This window comes from Paramisgurnus dabryanus, chromosome 4 (genome assembly GCF_030506205.2).
Source record: "Paramisgurnus dabryanus chromosome 4, PD_genome_1.1, whole genome shotgun sequence".
Taxonomy (NCBI): domain Eukaryota; kingdom Metazoa; phylum Chordata; class Actinopteri; order Cypriniformes; family Cobitidae; genus Paramisgurnus; species Paramisgurnus dabryanus.
In genome coordinates, this window is record NC_133340.1 from 5,231,959 (window position 1) to 5,254,485 (window position 22,527).

At 37.5% G+C, this 22,527-nt stretch overlaps 1 protein-coding gene across 1 annotated transcript; it reads left to right on the forward strand.

The window, feature by feature from the left end:
• The first annotated feature begins 5,767 nt into the window (after window positions 1–5,767).
• On the forward strand, window positions 5,768–22,107 carry smox (spermine oxidase). The gene is made up of 7 exons (XM_065265187.2): window positions 5,768–5,919; window positions 12,796–13,030; window positions 14,010–14,236; window positions 15,533–15,706; window positions 18,250–18,940; window positions 20,433–20,593; window positions 21,369–22,107. The coding sequence occupies exons 2-7, from the start codon at window positions 12,823–12,825 to the stop codon at window positions 21,519–21,521; spliced, it is 1,614 nt and encodes a 537-aa protein (XP_065121259.1). The 5' UTR covers window positions 5,768–5,919; window positions 12,796–12,822; the 3' UTR covers window positions 21,522–22,107.
• The last annotated feature ends 420 nt before the right edge of the window (window positions 22,108–22,527 follow it).

The window sequence follows — 22,527 nt, forward strand, 5'->3', positions numbered from 1 at the left end:
AGTAAGGATCCTATTGCCTGCAAAGTTTTATAAATGAGACCCCAGGGCTGGGAGGGGAAGCATACAAAAAGGCTGATGGAGAGAGAGAGAGAGAGAGAGAGAGAGAGAGAGAGAGAGAGAGAGAGAGAGAGAGAGAGAGAGAGAGAGAGAGAGAGAGAGAGAGAGAGAGAGAGAGAGAGAGAGAGAGAGAGAGAGAGAGACTAGGCCGTATCCATCAAAGAGAAATAAGTGTCTCGGCTTGTCTGTTAAAATTCCTCCCACATTAGGAACAGCTTGTTAAAGATCTGTTTGTACATCACTTGCACTTTTATTACGAACACACACACACATACATGCACACACAGCCTACGTACCTGATGACCCAGCCAGGTCCCTGTGATAACTGCATGCTAACAACACATGAAATAGGCCCCGAGATTGTTGTGATTGCACCGTGGATGGTCGAAAAAAGTAACTGGGTCTGACGAATCAAGATTCCTGGTGCATCATATTAACGTGCGAGCATGGATACGTTGACCAACAGATGCTTTGGCTTTTGGATAAACTGTTGGGCTGTCATAGACCAGGCAATGTTTTTTGGGACAATTTAGACCCCGTAATAACAATTGCACCCTCCCTGCAGCTGTCAGGTATCTGACCATCATTGTGAAAGTGCACCCATTTAGTTTGTATTGTATTGTGTCTTAGAAAGTATTGTAGCCTACTCTGTAGCGGCCTGTGAAACCCAGGCCTTACTTAGTCAATATTAAAGATATCAAAGGTTATGTTTTCACAGAATGATCTTTACATTATGTAGGATGATTTTATATTGAAGAAAAGCCTCTTTTTGTCCTCTTTTTTACTCCTCTAAATTACTTACAAAACTTGACATTGCTTTACTGCGAGTATTGTTTGCTCTTTTGAGGTAATTTGCTACAATTTTCCACACAGGGTACATACACGGACTAAAAGTATAAACGCAACACTTTTGTTTTTGCCCCATTTTATAGATCTAAGACTTATTCTAATAAAAAAGGCCTATTACTCAACGTCAATCTCTTTTTTGGGACTACAACAAACACATGGATTGTAGGCAACAGTTTACTTCCTTGGCTTGTTGACAAGACCGACATTATCATAATTCCTCCCGCTTTGGACTCAGCCTGTAAGTTAACTCCTGTCAGCATTGCATTGCGAGGGAATCTTTCAAACATGGTAAGGAGCGTCACATTTCCGGCTGACATCAGAGGTATTCAGGCCAATCACAACGAACAGATTAGCTGGCCAATCAGGAACACAGCGCTTTTCAAATCAATGAGTTTTGTACAAAATCAGTGCGTTTAGAAAGACAGGGATATCTGGAGCTACAAAAATGTATGGTATGTGGAAAATAATGGGGTTTTTTTTAACCATAAACCACGCAAACACATTGTATTATACTAAATACACAAAAAAACATTATTTTTTAACAATGAAATAGGTGCTCTTTAACATACTTATTGTAGGTAGATTATGACAGAATTTTCATTTCTGTTTAAACTTTCCCTTTAAATTACAGAGGAAACCATTTGGTCCATCCAAGAATCGTGAGGTGCATTTTAACCATATACATTTAGGATCACCCTCCCCATTTCAAATGTTGATATGAGAAAGTAGAAACCACAAAACAAATCAGCCCACAAGACAGCCACTGCCAACATCCACAAAGGCCAGCTGATGAGAACTCTACCACCCAGTTCCTGTGCTTGCTTGAATTTTGCATCGATGAAAAGACACTTTCTTCCTTCTCTTTTGTACTGTTGAGGCACATGGCCAGTGCCAGTTGGACTGAGTACGGAGGCTAGGCGGGCAGCATTCACAATGTGTAGTCTATACACTTCCCTCAAGACGCCAACAGAAGAGTCATTCTAGTAGACTCGTTCACTGGTAAAGGCCTATTACCACATTCCACTGCATTCCACGTATTCAGCCGACTCGTCGTCTATGTGTGTGCTGGTCAAATAACAGAAGCCATTTCTATTTGCTTGCATTTGGTCTGGATGGCGGACAACAGATACAAAGTGGAGACAATGTATTACTCTAATTACTAATTATATATATAAATTACAAACAAATTATACATAAAACATTTTTCTTTATATATGTCTGTGCGTATTTATATATACATAATATTTCCAGACAGTACACACACATATATATTATGCAAACACAAACTTCAAAATCAAAATAAGTGGGCGATGTCTGAGCTGATAGCGATGTCTGAGCTATAAGTGAGCTGATAGGGCAGGACGCTGACATACAGTATAGCTTAAACAGGCCTCCAGAAATTTACAAAACAACATTATAATCACGTCTAAGATGCTTAAACTGTCTGTGAGTACATTTCTTTACACACGAATGACTCAATGGTTGCAAACCAAACACAGGGTTTTAATGAGCTACTGTATTCAGTATTGTCAAAACAGAGGAATTTGAACTTATTACCCCACCCTCAAACATTTCTGCTCTGCCCTGGATTACTCACACATGACATTTGAAAGATTTGCTTTCCAACAACTTCTGAAGAAATCTGAAGTTCTTTACATTGACTGTTTTCAGATTCACTGTTGCGCTGTCTCACATTATTTGTATTTCAGCAAATCTGAAACAACTGTTTCACCGATTGCCTATACAAATCAGTGCTGACTGAAAAGATTTAAGTTACTTCTCTTAAATGTAACTAACCACAGGCTGAGTGGTGACTGGATGGCTTTGTGGATTTCTGCCACTTTTTCTGTGGGCTCAGCATCAGTCACACGTTAAGCATCAACGTGATCTTAATTTTAATGCTGATCTGAGCAAACTTTGTTTTTTGAACATTTTTCCTGTAGCCCAAAGCAAAGATTTGAAATAACTTAAATATTAAAATGTCTAGAAATATAAGATTTTGGATTTAAAAAATATATATATAATACTTCTTTGCAATTATAAAGAATCCATTTGCCTAATCCTCCATGTTTTAATTATAATCAGTTGGCTTTGGCATGCATTCATGAATGGGTTTAAAATAGTTTCATACAGCTTACAAAAAAACTGACCACTGCTAATCCTCTTTAGTTTTTTTTACCAAAGCATGTAGAATGTGGGGCTTTAATATGCCTGTTACATGCCTTTTTGTGTTTGCATGTTTGACATAAATGCTGTTATAGTAGTTTATAGGTGTCGAGCTGGTGGCAGCTGGTTTAGGGTCAGTGAAAGAGGAAATTCAAGAAAAAAGAAGTATGGCTTTTTCCAATGCACACAGCTGGTGTGTTCAAATAGATGAATATTCCCTTTAATGGTTATCACTCTTAAAACAAACAGTGCTAAATAGCACTACATGTGGTTTACAGGCTCGTAATCATAGGGGAACCATTTTAAGTGCCATATAGCACCTGTAGTACCTGTGTAGAACCATATTGTGCTATATAGAACCATATCTGGTGCTCTTTCTGACTCAAAAAGGTTCCCACACAGGCGTGTACGCATAGAGTGCATAATGTGACTACGTTTAGTTTAATTCAGTACATAATTATTTTATCTAATTAATTAAACTAAAAAAGTAACTTGCATTACTTTTTTGAAAAAGTATGCTTCCTCAAATATTAATGTATACATTTAAAAAGTAATGCGTTACTTTACTCATTACTTCAGAAAAGTAATATTACGTAATGCATATTACTTGTAATTCGTTACCCCCAACAATGTATATTAGCATCTCAAAGGTACATATTGGTAGTAAAAAAATACATATCCTAATGGATTACATTTAAAGGGTACTGCCCCAGTGACAGCTTGGATACATATTTTGACATTTTTTCTAACAGCGTACATGTTAAGAGGATGTACACAACAAAATTGATTAAGGCATATTTTCCTTCCTTTTTCAGTCATTAGTCATTTTACTCCAGAACACCATATTAGCTAAAGTAGTATGCTTGTGACCCAGATATACACAGATGTAAAAAAATATATATTTCTTGAATCATTCTGCCATTAATTTGTTGAGAAATATTATTAAGGAATGAAATCAAAACATTTCCTCTTTTCCTTCAAGACTTTTCCAGACAAGCACAAGATTTCTTTCAAACACGCACATTGCATTTTGTCAAGGATAGTTTATTGTGCTTTGTGGAAAACATAGTGGAAAACATTGGTGGAAACAATCTACAAAGAACTGACTACTATATGTGTAAAAAAGATTAGATAAATGCAGAGAGACAATATTATTATCATGTTATTACTTATTTACATTTCTAGAACAAATTATCTATTCAATTAATCATATCAGGACATGAAATGTACAGACATAACAACATGAGTAAGTATTTTGTAACAACAAGGACGCGTTGATCAACAGCTATGAAGTCACAAACACGAAATCAAACCACATCTTTTCACCCTTGGTTAAAAAGGGGAAACGAATCTGCCAAATTGTGTTTCCATTGAAACAACAGCTATAAACAAGATTCTGAGTAGTGAGTATGGAAGGTCTAATGGGATTAAGCCTTTATAAGACATAAAAACATGTAAAAGTTGTATTTGTGAAAGTGAGTAAAGTATATCTCTCAGTAAATAATGTACATCTTCCCAACAGTAAAACTAAGGGCGATATTTTAATCATTTAAGCGCATGGTCTAAGACACGGGCAAGTGCACTTTAGGTGTGTCCGAATCCACTTTTGTGTATGCGCCTGGCGCACAGTCAGAAAGGTTGTTCCTAATTTCGTAATGGATGTGTTTTGGGCGTAACATGCAATAAACTAATAAGAGTCTCATCTACCATCCCATTTGAATTCCCTATTTGCTGGCGTAGTTTGTAAGCGGAAAAACTGTAAGCAGAAGACCACTAGTTTAACATGAACGTTTAAAAATAAAATGCGTTGTGTTTTATTTATTAAAATGATTATTTTGTAATTAAAGCTTTGGTTCTGTTTAAAAGTTCAGCTCTTCTGTCAGCTGATCCCATCTTCACACCTTCTAAAGTCCTGTAAACTGTCCTCATTTATGTCCAAGAGACTCAATAAAAATCTTTTACATTTTAATCCTAATGCAATATTGTGCAATTGACTGTTAGACCGAGTTTCAGTTGGTCAATGGCATAGTCTATTTGAGTTGTGCACCTGAACAATGCGCCTGAACACACCTCGTTTTCAAGCCAGCACGCCCATGGGTGCACAAATGGACGCATTTGCTATTTAAACAACGTGAAAAGTGCTAAAACTTGCACCGGTTGTACTGATAGGGCCCCTTCCTCTTGAAAGCATATTCGGCATTATGCATTATCAATCTTTGGGGTAGGCAATATTTGGGGAATAAAATAGTCTTTCACCTCATAAATGGGTTTTTTAAGAATTTTCTCTTCTGGTCTCAGTAATGCATATTTGCTATATTCAAATATTATTTGTGTGTCATCATAAGATTTTATGAGAGTAGCCTATATGATATTACACTTTCATTTACTAGGCTACTGTAGCCTACTGTATACTGTACCTCCATACACACAATTAAATATGAATTTATAAACTTTAGTAATTATATTACTAAGTTTTAATACATTAGAGTACCTATGAATTTTACTAGGTTAATGTAGTAAATAGTTTACTACAGTATTATTTAACGTGGGTTACTTAGAAACGTCATTTGTTTGGCTTTCGAGGAATTAACTCTAAACAGACGTACTGCTTTGCTTTGTATACATACCTACCCCAACTGAGTTAAACAGTGAGTCACGCCAAGACTCTCGTATTGGATTCAGGGCTGTACGTCACAGTTCCTCATATTTATTTAGCGAGGAGGCAGCGGCATCGACCAAACTGGCTCCTTCTGGTTTCAAGATACATAAATACAAAGCGATACGCTGCTAATACACAAAGGACTGAGAGGTTCGCGCTCCGGTTTAAGCTGAAGACGATAAAGTCAGGTAAAGGCAATACCACGATTATGATATTGCGTTACGCTACAACGCACATTTGTGTTTTTTATGCTCTGTGTTTGTTATTCGAGACATTGCCGAATCAAATGTGAATTGTAAACAGATCTGACTCCAGGACTGATCGCTTTCAGTCGGTGTTTTGAAATTATACGAAAGGTTTTTTGTATTTCCCCGTATTTATCTCGAAAGCACAATCCTTTGTCTGTGTTGACTCTGTGTTCATTCAGTAGCCTGTTATAATGAGGCGTTATAATGACACAGATACTGACTGGGTCAGTTGAATAGGGTAAAAAGTGATAGTATATTTTATGAAAGAGGTATATGGTACGTTTTTTGTACGTGGTTATCAATGAAGGCCATTCGCCTATGACAGTTATGTAGGTTACTGTAGTTACGTGGCAGCGCTGATTCGGCTGGACGCACTTTGTTCCGCTACTTCAGCACCAAAACTTCTCTTATCTAAACTCAAATGACCCAGCGCCTGAGCTTCAATTATCATCATCCATATGTTTTTTTAAACGATCAGTAACATAATAATAAAAACAGGACATGGATATTTTGTTTGTATCTTTTAAAGTCATGTGAACTACAAAAGCAATTCATCCCACCAGGTAGGGCTGCACCGATATGGGACAACTTGCGTAATAGCGCGATATACGATACGATAATACGCTAAGGTTGTAAAATCAATTTATTTGATGATAAAGTATTTTTTAAAACGGCAAAATATATAATAAACATCTTTTACATTATTTCTGGGAAAAGAAATCCTCACTCACTCGGTCTTGCCAGCTTCTATCTGCTATTTGCATCGACCTAAAACTTTGACTATGCTCAACTGTTTAAAGAAATCATTCAGTTATTGCAAACCAAGGCGAGTTGCACATCACGATGTTTACATGTTCGGTATTTTACGATATGCCGACATGTTCCTATCACCAGATAAAAAGTTGTCTGAATGTGTCTCAAGTGTTGAGTGTACACTTGTCCTATTCTGTTTTTGTATTGTTTCCACAATACAATTAACATCCTTAAAACAACAATGTTATCATTCTTACGAAATATAATAACTTAAGAAGCAAAATGATACAATATTTTGTTTCCTGCATTCAGAGAATTCTGCCAAACCTTTGAGATTTTTTTCCATAAAACAACAAAAAGTTGTATGACAATAGATTAAGAAAAACAATCTTATTGTAAAAGATAAACAAGATTATTTTCTTATCCTAGTGGCAAACATCTAATTTGTTTAAAGCATGAATTCAAGACTTGACGCAAGGCAAGGCAAGTTTATTTGTATAGCACATTTCATACACAGAGGTCATTCAAAGTGCTTTACATAGAAATGAGAAAACAAAAAATCAAAGATACATGAATTTAAAATATCAATTAAAAGAGAACGAATGTTTAAATGTGTGAAAAAGAATAAAACAGGAATAAAAGTATAAAAAAACAAGAGAAATAAAAGAATTAAAATAGTGCATAAAAAATATAGTGCAATCAGTTCTGATTTGAGATACAATCAAAATCATCAACTCAGATTTGTTTTTTTTTTCACTTAAAGGGATAGCACACATTAAAATGATAATTCTGTCACCATTTACTCATCCTCATGTTGTTCTAAACCTGTATGAATTTCTTTTTTTCTGATGAACACAAAAGAAGATATTTTGAGAAATGATGGTAAACACAAAGCAGTAAGTGACTGTAGACTTTCATAGTAGAAATAAAAAATATGATGGAATTTAATGGGTACCATCAACTGTGTGCTTACCATCATGTATTAAATTATTTTTTTCATCATTTATAAAAATATCTTCTTTTGTGTTCATCAGAAAAAAGAAATTCATACAGATTTAGAACAACATGAGGATGAGTAAATGATGACAGAATTTTCATTTTAAAGTGATCTATCCCTTTAAATGTAATTTCTGATTTCCTTGTACTGTATATTTTTTTGCCTTAACTTTGTTACATTGTATACAGCTGTCATATTATATAGTTGTATATCTTTTCTAAATCTTTAGTTAAAAAGCATACCAGAATTTCACTACAGGTTATATATATATATATATATATATATATATATATATATATATATATATATATATATATAACAGTGTATGTGAAAAATAAAAATCTTGAAATCTTAAGGTTTTGGTTCTCAAGCGACTACATTTTGTTTTAAGGATGTTGAGATATTGGTATTGCAAAAACAAGACAGGCAAACTAAATTGACAATTCTTAATGTGTGTAAAATAATTGTTTGTTATGAATATAGGAAAAGGGATTTTTCATTTTCAAAAACACAAAAGGAATGACATAATTTGTCCTTTGTCAAGTTTGAGATATGGGTCAGGCATGAATGGAGGATGTGAGCTGTAATTTGTAGGTCATGTTGAAAGTGTGGGACCCCCAAAGTCCACATTTAAAGCTCTCACAACACAAGCCGTTTCTGCGAATCTGATGTTAATCTGGAGTTCCTATAGAGTAGTACTACATCCTTCATATCTCCGAAGTGTCTTTAGTTTTATCAGATTTATAAAAGACAAATCAGCTTTACCGATTCTTTCCGATAACGCACGAGTCATGGAACACTTTATACAACACTGACTGGAAACTTATGATTCACTTGTTTATATAATATGCACTTATGCACCTATTACCAACATAACACAAAAATCTTACCGCATGACCCAGTTGGGACTTTTCAATTAAATGCAATCTTAAACAAACACACACCAAAACTCTGCGGCTACCTTGGATAAACAAACTATATCCATTGTTTCCATAATTTCTTCTCCTTACATCCAAGAACACACTTCTTCTTTCGTGCCATTGTTGAGTCTTGATAAAAACAAAGCTGTCGCCTGATTGATGCCTCAATTCTTGCTCACCCGCTGATTGACGTGTGGACATGCTTTTCTGTGGAAAGCGTCCATAAAAAGAAGCGATACGTATAGCTTACCCCTGAAATGTCAGCTGGACTCGTATTCGAAAAAAAACTTTCTGAAACTTGTACGAACCCTGGTGAAGAACACTTCCAATTGCTTTTCTGACACTTTGCATTTGTTTAGCATGAGGAAACCAACTCTTAAACTGTGTTAATAAGTCAGAATGCATGAAACACCATTTACCCCCCCCCCTTTAATCTGCAGCACTCTGTTGTTATTTTTATCCTACTATAGGACTATAACACTCATGAGGTTTGAGATAGCTGAAAAGACTTAGGTTAAGAAATCTAAAAACTGCTAAAATGTTGTTTTAGGCTTTGGTTTAGTGGAAGAAAAGCATTAAAAACAAAGAAAACAGGGACATTGCTTGAACATGTGCCATTTAAAGTCAAATGAAAGAATAATTTCAAGTTATATAAGTTACTTCTCTATTTGGCATAAAGCAATGTCAGTGGAACAGATCCATACATGCCGTATGACGATAAAGTCCTCGATCCTAAATGATTGCTGTAATAAATCTAAAAGAATTTTTATGGGTCAGATTGCATAGGATCTATAACATGCATTATTTACTTTATCTAATTTTTATCCTGAGTTCACATCTGTGACCTCATGAAATTTGACATAGGACTTTCTTATTAAAACAGTGTTACATATACAAACCATCTCATCTGTGACCGCTGCAAGGTAGATGCATGTAGTTAGTTTTTATTTGGTACAGCTGTTTCTAAAGCCTGCAGCAGTGTTTCGGCAGGCTCTGATTTGTCTGTTTTACATTGCACGCACACTTTAATCCTGATTAGACAGCCATTTGAGGTGATAAGTAAACGTTTTTAACAATGATCACTGAAACTATACACAGAATTTGTAGTGTAAACACCAATCTGCCCCGATGCATCCCGGATAACCGTGAAAGTCCACTTTGCTAAAATAAGGGTTGTAAACTTTGCAAACTGTCCTACTGAAACACTCATGAGTGAATCGCCCGAGGTGCATGATAATACAGAGCGTAAATGGTACTGCAATTTGGTACAGGTGGGGTTAAGATCACTGAGGTTTTATCCATTAGCTCTCAGAACCAGGCCCTTTTAATTTGAGTAAAGGTGACATCAAAGGATGTCAGCAGTTCCTTTCTAAAACAGTGACTTTAGCGAGTCATTGATGCAGTGGACGCTTCACTGATTCAGGAAGTGTCTCATTGACCTACAAATGCATGTAATAACATCACACTCTCATGCTTGCTAAAGGCAGCCAAAATCAGGCCTTTTTTCCATATTCTCACTGCTGACACTAATAACTGACTTTCAAAGATAACCAGTTTCCTCTGTTTATGCCACAGGACAAATAACAGTAATATCTGTAATTTCAGATATACAAATCCAAATTCGCTTTGGGCCACACGGATTGCTTTCCTACATGTTTACTGTATGTCTGTGTTTGAAGCGCTGAGTAGTAAACTATTATTTGTTATCATACACAGACTGGATGATTTTTTTTCCCTAAGTGTGATCCCAAGGAAATTGAGCATTTTGGAAATGGGAGTTCAGGGTTTCCCGCAGAAAATTTGTTAGTTAAGGTGATAGGGTTGGGTGGGTGTTTGGTGCCGAGGGCGTGGCAATCAAAGGGGCGGTGCATATGCGTCATGATGAAAATTAAAATATTTTTATTTAAAACACTCAAATAAAACTTAATTTTGAAGAAACTATGACAGAAAATGAACACATACTAGATTAGTAATGAATTAAATGTTTTTACCTCTAACGGGAATAGCTGAGTGATGAAGTGAAACTAAAGGGTTAATAAACACAAACTGATGCAGATGTTGTACAACGTCTGGCGAACGATGATAGATAGCGCACAAATTGTAAAAACTGATTATTTCCCACATTATCTTAAAAGAGTGTAACTATTGTAGCATGTAAATAATGCACATAATGCGCTATTCTCAGAGATGTTTTATCAACTGGGTAGTTATCCTCCAGAAAGTGACGGTCCGGACCATGTCTGTCCATGTGGCGCACTTGACGGCCTTTTGTGCAGCGAATGTTTTTTTTTGACAACCTAGTTAAGCCGGTAGGGTTTCCAATCTTAGGCGGGCCACCCGAACTGAAATGTGATGCGGGAAACCATGGGAGTTTCTTTTCCACTGCGACAATTGTGCTTTATTTAAAGGTGCTGTGTGTAGATTTTAGCGGCATCTAGTGGTGAAATTCCAACCAATGGCTCAGTCCACTGCTCACCCCTCCCCTTCGCAACGCATAGAGAAGCTACGACACAGGATAAAGATGTCGTCGTCATAGGAACAAAAAGCGCTCCGTTTGTCAGCTTAGGGCTAATTTAGAAACATGGTGGTGCAAAATGCCAACTTTCATGTAAGGGGACCCACGGTGTATGTCATAAAAAATTAGCTTATCATTTTAACATACTCGTAACAGTTCATTGTGTAAGATCTTTATACACCTTTGACACCTTTTAGTTATTTATATTATATTGCATTATTTTCAAGAGGTTCTTCATTAAAGTTACACAGTGCATACTCTCCATTATTGTTTTTATTTGCTCAGTATCTAAAACCACCTATATTCAGTCAGCAGCCAATAACATTTCAGGCTTTACAATGTGCGGTTTTATTCAGCTACGGTCACACGCCCCACAAGAACACGCACAATTCATAGCGCATGTAAAGGTTTCTACCTCTTTTCAGTGTTAATACTATGTGTTCTGTGTACGATGCTGTCCTCTTTCACAGAAATTCGTGTTATAAAAAATATTTGATTAATGTATTTGTCTTCTTGACACGATTTTCCGCTGTTTTTTGTGCCACTGGAGCACAAATGTCTTTTTTGTGTAACCCAGCACAAATTTCTATTAATAGTTTTTCGTGTCTGTGGCACGACTTTCTTTATCGACATAAAAAGACATTGAAAAGCTGTGTAAAATGGTGTCAATAACACAAATAAATGCATTAAATATTTTGTGACACGACTTACCGTGAAATAGGGTAGCTCTTTAATGTCCTTATGGTAAACTGAATTAATGACTAATACAAATTCCCAGAACTGCAGAGACTTACTCATTCAAATCCTATTCATTCACAATTTATCTCTTCCTCACTGCACGTGAACAACGATGTCTCCAGGGTACGATAATAATGTTGGCAGACAATGACTGTGTGTATGTGTCCTATTGTATAAGTTATCACTGGCTGTGTCCAGTTGTGGTACATTCTCCTTTCACTTTGACGAGGAGAAAGATAACAGCTTTACAGATTAAAGTTTTGTTTGGTCTACCGTAACATCCTGTATCCATAACAGTATTCCATTATAACTCTTCCGGTCCTTGATAAACTTCTCTTATGCTGTCTGTCTAACATCAAGCCTTTTCTTTTTTTGGCCGTCACACATGAGCTGGTGTGTTTATACAGAGACCTTGTCTAAAAAGCCTGAACGGAAATATAAAAAGCACTTTCATTTCCTTGTGGCTATCATAGTGAAATTATTTTCACAGTCACATTTTTTCCATTCATTGTGTGTAATGGACTCCATAATATGACAGCAAGTGTAACCAATGTCAAATTTTACACTTGCACCGGTCGGTTTGCTTGATATACACACTTAAAATATAAACCCTCATGTACAAAAGGTCAAGCAAGAAGACATGTTTTTAAATAGAGCAGTGTTGCTTAAGGTTGTGCTTTGAATAGTCACTCTGTGTGCACTCAACCACTTGTTTGAACACACAAAGTGGTTCACTCTTTCTTTTTCTCTGTGAATTATTTCCACTATTTGTCTAACTAAAGGCACAAAGTGGTTCACTCTTTCTTTTTCTCTGTGAGTTATTTCTACTATTTGTCTAACCAAAGGCCATAGTGTTCGCTCTAATGGTTTTTTCCCATCTCACCCTCACTCAGATTCCCTAAAAGAGGAGCTTGGACGGCATGCAAAGTTGTGAAATATCTTCAGACAGCACTGATGATCCTCTTAGTAGAGCCTTACACAGACATCGACAACCGCGAATAGTAGTGATTGGCGCGGGCTTGGCCGGCCTCGCCACTGCCAAAAGCCTATTGGAGAACGGCTTCACCAATGTCACGGTGCTAGAAGCTGCAGACCGTATCGGAGGCAGAGTGCAAAGCATTCAGCACGGTAAGAAATTAGAGGTCTTCTTCCAAAGAAATGTACCCGACCCGAAATGACCCGAATCACTTCATACCCGAACCCGACGTGCATAAATAAAAAAAATTTAAAGAAAGACCCGACCCGAGACAAACCCGAGAAAATTAGACCCGAGTCCGACCCGAACTAGGGAAATTTTATTTTTTAACCCGACTGGAACCGAATGTAAACGGCACTGACGTGTGTGCATTCTGCAGACCCACGCGCAGCAGTCAGACAGAAACTCCGGTGGCCTTGCAACCAATTTGGCGAGCTGCTCCATTCGTTTACCTTTGTTATCTGACGACGACACCAACGTAACCGCTAAAATGTACATTTATAATTGACTGACATGTTTGTCTCAACGAAAATGAACCTTCCGACAACCACACAATGTCGCAAGCGCTCTTGGCAAACAGATGAGAGGTTTGAAAAGGACATTGACGCACACAGGCGAGAGAATTCGGGTCTTCTCGGGTCCGTTCGGAAAAAACACATTCATTTTTAAATTACCCCAGACCCGATGCCGCTATTATTGTACCCGACCCGTGTCCGAGGCACATGTGAAACTTTTAGACCCGAACCCGATCGGGTCTCGGGTCGGACCTCGGGTTTTCGGATCTAAGTGGACCCGTGAAGACCTCTATAAGAAACCTGTTTTTCCCTGAAGTCTAGACTATTTTATTAGTGATTATGTTCGATTATTTCGCTTGATGTTGTATCAGTGACTATTAATTTGATTTATAGGATTTAGATCAAAATGCAAGTAAATCAAGTTGCCTATAGGGACAACTTTAAACTGGTTTAAAGCCATGCTCTTACATTATTTATCTGTTTTGTTTTGCCATGTCATATGACAGCATTGTTTTAATCGAAATGTGTCTTTATCTTGAAGTTTAGACCAAAAACATACCTCTATTCTGACTCCTATACTCTTCTGATAATAAGCTCCATCTTTCTCTTTTTATAGGTAAAGCCACTTTGGAACTCGGAGCAACCTGGATCCATGGGGCGAACGGGAACCCCATCTACCACCTGGCCGAGGACAACGGACTCCTCGAGCACACTACAGAGGAAGAGCGGAGCGTCGGCCGCATCAGCCTCTACGCCAAAAATGGTTTGGCCCACTACCAGACCAACAATGGCAGGCGCATTCCCAAGGACCTGGTGGAGGAGTTCAGTGATCTGTACAATGAGGTCAGAGAGCAAAGTGTTTGCATCTTTTTAAGCTACTGTTGCTCAACAGGTAGGCCATTGTGTTAACAGTGCAAAGGTCATCGGTTCGATTCTTAGGGAAGTAGGGATGCACCGATACCGATACTGGTATCGGGTATCCGCCTCGATACCACATTTTCTAAAGTACTCGCACTCGTTAAAAGTCCCCCGATATCGATACCACGGTCTGAGAAATGTCTATGTTTGAGCGGCGTGTAAGGGGTTAATGCCTCGTGTTGTCCAAAGAGGCAGAGTTTACAACAAACTGGAAAACTACTCCTTTGTTTTTTTGTTAAATTATATTACTAAAGCTGTTACCTGTAAATTTAAATCATGTTTTTTATTAAGTACTCGGTATCGGTATCGGCAAGTACTGAAATGCAAGTACTGGTACTCCTACTCGTATTCCAAAAAAGTGGTATCGGTGTATCCCTATAGGGAAGATGTGTGATTCTTGAATGCACTGTAAAACACTTTGGACAAATGTAGTTTGTGGCAACTGGATAAAGCATTGTAAATCTTGTCGATTTTTCTGACTTTACTCTCAATACTCATTTGTATTCGTAATATCTTATTTTACAAAGTAGTGGTTCAATGTCATTGCTTTAAGATGCTGATGCATGTGAAAGATTCTGTTGTGCGAGCTTTGATGAAAAATAGCTCATAAATCAGGGATCTCTTTGTTCTAACAGATCATATTTCAACAACAAACCACTGTTTTTTTTACCATAAGGTCTGTCTTGTGTCTTCAGTATTGTACCTTCAGTACTGCATAAACATAAAAAGTTCATGCAAGGATATGTGTTCACCCGTTTTTATTTTGCGATATTTTAATGTTTTATTTCTGATGCATTTGCATCTGTTTCTTTGACCAACTGCATGCTAGTTTCCATAAAACAAAACTTTAATTTCATGATTCATGATTCATTCAGAGAAAGCACATTTTATTTATATCACTGGGGTGATAGTCATTTGTTACACCATTGTTACCTCACCTTCTCTTTGCGGTCCTTCTCCCTCATATCTCTTTTAATCATTCTCTCATGCCCATTTATTTTGTTTATAATATTGTCACTACACTGAGCATACAGCAATTATACAGCCAAATGAATGCAATAGAACACCACTTAAAGTAATGCAATGCCTAACCATAATGTATTCCAACTAAAGTCAATAATGCAAATAAACTCCCATTTGTGGCAATGACATCACCATGATCTGATGACTCTAGGATATCTCTTGTGTTTAATCTTTAATCTCTCTTCTGTGTTGGTACAGGTGTACGAGCTGACTCAGGAGTTCTTCCAGAATGGGAAGCCTGTGGGAGCTGAGAGTCAGAACAGCGTGGGGATCTTTACACGAGATGTTGTGCGCAAGAAGATCATGCTTGATCCGGATGACTCAGATAGCACCAAGAAACTCAAGTTGTCTATGCTACAACAGTACCTCAAGGTGAGCAGCTCTCTAATCTCATGCTAGAGATATTTTTTAATGCAGGTAATAATTATTTACTTATTATTTATATATATATATATATATATATATATATATATATATATATATATACATATGCACACACACAGATACCACTGCACTGCATTAAGTTAAGTCTTCAGCACTTACAAGTTTAAACAGCATTCACCTGAGCAGAAATTTGTGTTCATATAGCTCAGTGGTAAAGCATTGCATTAGCAGCCCCCCCAAAGGTCATGGGTTCAAACCATAGACTGTAAAAAAAAAAAAATGGTGTCCCTGACATCACCATAGGTTTGTGAAGCGCTTTTTTGAAGCCAATAGTGGGCGGAGCCTGCCGTCGACATCTTGGCCGCTCCTCAACACTTATCACTAGCGGATAACCGAAAATGGGTAAAGAGGCGGGACGTGGGTGAAGCTGAGGTGACTGGTTGCTAAAAACCACGCCTGCCTAGCTTGACAGTAGTGACAGCAGTGGCAGTTCACCTGTCACTCAAATGGCCACGCCCTTAATTATGCAGAACTTAAGGCTTAGTATAATTTAAACAGATGAATTACAAAAAAATTCACCTCTTCACAGTTGTAATGAAGGGAAAAGTTAGCTATACTGACTAAAGACATTTTTTTGTTCCAGGCTGTAAACATATAATTTTCTGCTGTAAAGTTGGGTATTCTATCATGGGGAATTGATTATGTTCAATAAATGTTTTTGCTTGCCTCCCGCTGTTGTGTAACAAACATGAATTTTCTCCGTTTCCAGTAAAGATCAGATGACAGGAGAGATCATTGTGAGGACAACATGTTTCAGAATTATGAAGAAGTTTAAAAGCAGGACAAATGATAGCTAAATTTAGAACCTAAATTTTTGGTTTACATTTTATATAGTTTTACGGAGATCAGATGGATAGTTATGTACAATAAAAAGTATAATACAATAAACCAGAGATGGTTAAGCAGTGAAATAACACTCAGCACTTTTATTGGTATGGTGGTAATTTTAGATAGACCATTAATTATTAATGCATGAAAATACAGTTTGTTTTGCAATATAACACTTAAGGCAATGGTTGACATACTTTAATAATGTTCGTATTTTACCTAAGAATTACTGTATCAGTTGTTTACATTACACACAATATACTGTATTTATAGATTAGAAGAACTTTATTGTCATTGCACAGCTTTTGGTTGAGTGCACAAATACATATTAACATCATTTTTATTTACAGTTACATTGCACGTGTATAAATAACAAAAAACTTGATGCCTTACAGCAAAAAAGTCCCTGGTGTGTGACCCGGTTCCCAAAAACATGCAGGTTAGGTGAATTGGGAATGCCAAATTGCCCCTCCACTAATTTGTGTGTAGATTAATTTGTGTATGGATTAACCCGTTCTCGGCATGAATATAGCCATAGATGCTGGAATGGCATTAAATATGTTCCTTGTGTTATGTCTAATCCTTAGACTCTGCTAATGCTAATGCTTTAACCAATCTGTTGTTCTTCAGTAGCGGACGTGCTGGCTCGATCACATCTGCACTCTTGATGTGATGACAACAGACTGTAGTATCAGGGTTTATGTTAAATCCTTACGTGTAGTACCTTAAATCCATGTGTGTGAAAACTCAGAACAGAGTTAAATCCCCGAGAAGCGTCATAAAACAGGACACAGCAATGCCTGCAGGAACCACTGCATCACATTTGAGGTATTTTGAGGTACACACATTCCATAATGAACTTGTATATTGGTAACCTTTGAAAATGCTGTGCATGATGAATTGTATTTAGAATTTTTATAAGAATATCCATATTAATAGTTTTTTTTGTGAATGTATACTTATGCTTGTATGCATCATGTCTTCTGCATGAATAATTAATGAGACTAAAATCGCTCCATACTCATTGGACACCAGATTGTGCCGTACTGTTGCAGCTTTTTTAAAATGTCATTGAGTCTAACAAAACGCAACAGGGCACAGCTGAGTTCATCCATGACGACAGCATCATAGTTGTGTGGGCGTCAGCCTCACCCTTAAGCACACTTAATTCTGTCAGAATAATGATATCCTATTGAAACCTTAGCGCTTCACCCAGAAAAGAGTGGATTTCAACCCTGTTCAGTCAGTTTTCACACTTTGTTCTAGACTGACAATAGTCTTGAACTCGCAGACAATGGATGAATTCATCTCCTTTATAAAGACTCAGTGCTTGTACCTGTTATGCAATACTTGTCGCAATAATTCTGATGAAATCTAGTAATGAAACTTGAGTAATTATTCGAGAGGAAAGTCAACACTCTGTGTCTGCTAGGCTCACAGCAGCGTGATTTGAAAACGGTAACATAAGAAAGCACGATTTTACTGTGACAGCATGTAAACAAATGTAAATGCAGATATGGAAGTCTATACATGAGATAAATTGTTATATTTATCAGACTTGGCGCAGACCGGTTGCGGGGTCCAATAAATGATTCATTATTTAATTTATGCATAACCTTAAAATGTTCTTGTGTGTTCTTTAGGTGGAAAGCTGTGAGAGCAGTTCACCTAGCATGGATGAGGTGTCTCTAAGCGAGTTTGGTGAGTGGACTGAGATTCCCGGCGCTCACCACGTCATTCCGGCCGGTTTCATTAAAATCATCGAGATCCTGGCTCAGGACATCCCAAGCCGAGTCCTCCGCCTCTGCAAACCCGTCCGCCGCATCCACTGGAACAGCAGCTCCCACGATGCCGAGGAAATCGCCGACCATAACCTGGACCAGCGGCCCAGCCCGGCCCCGGTCTGCGTGGAGTGCGAAGACGGCGAATGTCTGCCGGCAGACCACGTGATCGTAACCGCCTCTCTCGGGGTCCTGAAGAAGGCTCACGAGTCGCTTTTCTCCCCAGGTCTGCCTCAGGACAAGGCACAGGCCATCCAGAAACTGGGCATTAGTACCACCGACAAGATCTTTCTGGAGTTTGCCGAGCCGTTCTGGAGCCCAGAGTGCAACAGCATTCAGTTTGTCTGGGAGGACGAGGCGCAGCTGGAGAGCCTGGAGTACCCGAAAGAGCTGTGGTATCGAAAGATTTGCAGCTTTGACGTGCTGTATCCACCTGAGCGCTACGGTCACATGCTGAGCGGATGGATCTGTGGAGAAGAGGCCCTGCTCATGGAGATGTGCGATGATGAAACCGTGGCAGAGATATGCACCAAACTACTGCGCAAGTTCACAGGTCAGTGTGCGAATTCAAAGAGATCATTTAAAAACACTGTGAAACTAAATCTCACTGCTCTCCTTTCTTACCCATGCTTAATGTGCCATAGCGAAACAAAAAGGTTATGGAGATGCACATCCCTATCATGTATACATCAATTACGTTTTCCATTGATGTATGATTTGTTAGGACAGGACAATATTTGACCGAGGTACAACTATTTGAAAATCTGGAATCTGAGAGTGCAAAATATTTTCACCTTTAAAGTTATCCAAATTAAGTCCTTAGCGACACATATTACTATTGATAAATACATTATTTGATATATTTACGGTAGGAAATTTACAAAATATCTATATAAAACATAATCTTAACTTAATTTCCTAATGATATTTTACTTAAAAAACTCAAAACTTCTGACTCAAACAATGTATTTTTGGCTATTGCTACAAATATACCTGTGCAACTTATGACTGGTTTTGTGGTCCCGGTTCACAAATATCCATCAGCAGTAAAAGCCTCTGTCAAGATTGTGTAAGGACATAGCTTACAGCTGAAAAATTCTCAGTGCAGTGTCAACAATTACTGCAAACAGTTTGAGTTTCTGTATTAACCCTTTAGTGACAGAACACATACTGTAGTCAGAGCGCACATTCTTTGTAGATGACATCGCCGGGCCGTCATCCTCACAAACTAGGTCAGTCTGTTTTAATCCAGATCCTAGTGGGCTATCCATTCCATCTGTCTAAGTCCTATTTACATTAGTGTGTTGAAATTGGATTTTGTCACACCTTAGTAGTGAGTAATTTCTGTCATAATGACAGCAAAATGACAGAAAAAGAGGTAGGTAGGTAGATAAGTAAATCAGGAGTGACACATAAACCTTTAAGTCTTAAATCACGAATAGTAATTTAATGATGTAATGTTTGCCCTGGCCTATAGTCAGGGCAAACATTACATCACTGTATTAATAAAAGTAAGTGCATCATTTAGTCCCCTGGTATAGTTCTCTGGTTGCTATTAAAGTGGTCATTTCACAAGACTTTTTTGGGATGTAAAAAAAAAAAACTTTGGTGTCCCCAGAGTACATATGTGAAAATACAATATAGGTAATTTATTATAGCATGCTAAAATTGCCACTTTGTAGCTGTGAGCAAAAACGTGCCATTTTGGGTGTGTCCTTTTAAATGCAAATGAGCTGATATCTGCACTAAATGGCAGTGCTGTGGTTGGATATTGCAGATTAAGGGGAGGAGCCGAATTTCAATTACCTATTTTTTCACATGCTTGCAGAGAATGGTTTACCAAAACTAAGTTAACGGGCTGTTCTTTCTCACATTTTCTAGATTGATTGAAGCACTGGGGACCCAATTATAGCACCTAAACATGGAAATAATCAAATTTTCATGATATGTCCCCTTTAAAGTCATTGTATTTTTTATTTACACTGTCACCAAAATATGATTATTTTCCAAAATGAAAAATTTCTTACCTTTGATGTTTTAAACAGGGAACCAGAATATTCCGAAGCCCCGGCGGATCCTGCGCTCCTCGTGGGGCAGTAATCCCTACATCCGGGGGTCTTACTCCTTCACTCGAGTGGGTTCCAGCGGCAGGGACGTAGAGATGCTGGCTGAGCCGATGCCTTATAACAAGAACACAAAGGCTCCGGTGGGTGGACATCATAAAGAATATTCAATCATACACTACTATGCAGTAGGTGGTAACAAAATCATAGTTTTGAATTAATATGATATCGTCACTTAAACAGGTACTCTTCTGTTTATTTACATATGAGGAGCTTAGATGCAAAAGTCGCTAAAGTCCATCAAAAGTGAGATAATGATATTAACCGAATGATCTCAGCACATATTAAATACTTTCACTTCAAATCCGCATAATCCTGCCCCCAGGCAATTCGAAAATACCGGTTTGTTGGCAGAATCTATTAAGAATCTGATAAAAAATAATGTGTCAGAGTGCTTTGCATCTTCATGTGTTTTTAATGAATAGATTATGTGCTGAACTGAATAATAAAAAAATACACTTTGCATATTTTTTTTTAAATATCACTGTATCTATATCATATTTTATGTATGTAAATGATACATTTTGATATTTGACTTTAATTCCTCCCTGTGTTCACCATGTTGATGAAAGAAACCTCCTGTTGGTTTTTAAATTGCAAAATTTCATGTGGTGCTGTGACTGAAATTTGAGTCAAATGAAAAGGTTGGGTTGTTCGTGGACCACACACACACACACACGAACAGTAAAGGAAAGGAACAGTCTGACCTCACATTGTGTACTTTGTAAAAGAGCAAGTGGCTGGAGTCCGTGTAATCACTTTTTTTATGGCAAAACAGCTTTCCAGGCCCTAGGGCGATAGTTGTTGAGGATATATTTGGTTTAGCTAACTTTTTCTTTTTTGTTTCTTTCCCAAAAGCCTCTACAGGTGTTGTTTGCTGGGGAGGCCACACACAGAAAATACTATTCCACTACCCATGGTGCTTTGCTGTCAGGACAGAGGGAGGCTAACCGACTGATCGAGCTGTACCAGGACTCTTTTGGTGCAGAAACCACAAAGCCTGAAGTTTAAAGGAAAGAAATAAGAAATTGCAACAAAAACGAGAACCACTTACTAGTGACAACAACAACAACAATTGTGTTTTTTTTTGTGCTAACTGTAACTTAAATGATTCAATTATGTATGAAAACCTAGTAGGGGCATTAAACTAATAACAATAAATCCTCTTTATACTGTACTTAGATTAGTTTTCTGTAGATTTTACATGAGATGTACTGTACAAGGCTGCCAGTGTGGCGGCATCTCTGGTCCTTATAATTTTCTTCTGATTATTTTTTTAATACATTTCTATAATTTAACAATTTTTGTAAGTGCCTTGTGTATTAAATGTTGCGTTATTAAATTAAAAACTAAACAAAAAAGACTTGATATGAATAAAGTGAATGTTAATGTGAACGAGAGGGATGAGTTTTGTTTTCTTTTGGCATTGCCTGTTTGTATTCTTCAACCGTTTTTATCTATTCAAATGATCTAAATCTCTCTTGCCAACTTCTTCTGGGTTTTAATTTAACAAAGTGCTTTTACTGTGAAAGCTTTGAGACTTTAAGGTTTTTAATTGTTCTTAAACAAGTTGTGAATAAAATGAAATGCTGATTCACTTTGTAGCAAAGTCTTAGTTTAACCCCTTATGTGCCGCAAATCCCTTTTGAGTGTGTGTGTGTGTGTGGGGGGGGGGAATGTGATGTACACCTTACATAACTATGGCATTTTTTGGTCTAGAAGCCTGATCTTGGTCTTTTTTAAAGACCCCATGAAGTGGCTTGATGAATTTTGTTTCCATGTCTTGACATATTTTTTAGTTTAGGCCAGACACACCTGTATAGAAACACTTATGTCACAACGATGGCTAATGATTTGCTACTTGCTTACAGTCAGAAGCAGGCAGCTTTATTTAAGGACAGACAGTTTCATTCATGAGAACGATGATTTCATTGGACAAAATGTGCATATCCCTGTGTATGCGCAAGATCCATTTTATTGACAGAAAGTTCATTTTGCCAAAACACTAGTATACACA

Excerpts from the sequence above, each read along its gene's own strand:
- smox (XM_065265187.2), top strand. The coding sequence starts at position 12,823 with ATGCAAAGTTGTGAAATATCTTCAGACAGCACTGATGATCCTCTTAGT. Across the intron at positions 15,707-18,249 it reads TGCTACAACAGTACCTCAAG|GTGGAAAGCTGTGAGAGCAG; the intron begins GTGAGCAGCTCT and ends TGTGTTCTTTAG. Across the intron at positions 20,594-21,368 it reads ACAAGAACACAAAGGCTCCG|CCTCTACAGGTGTTGTTTGC; the intron begins GTGGGTGGACAT and ends CTTTCCCAAAAG.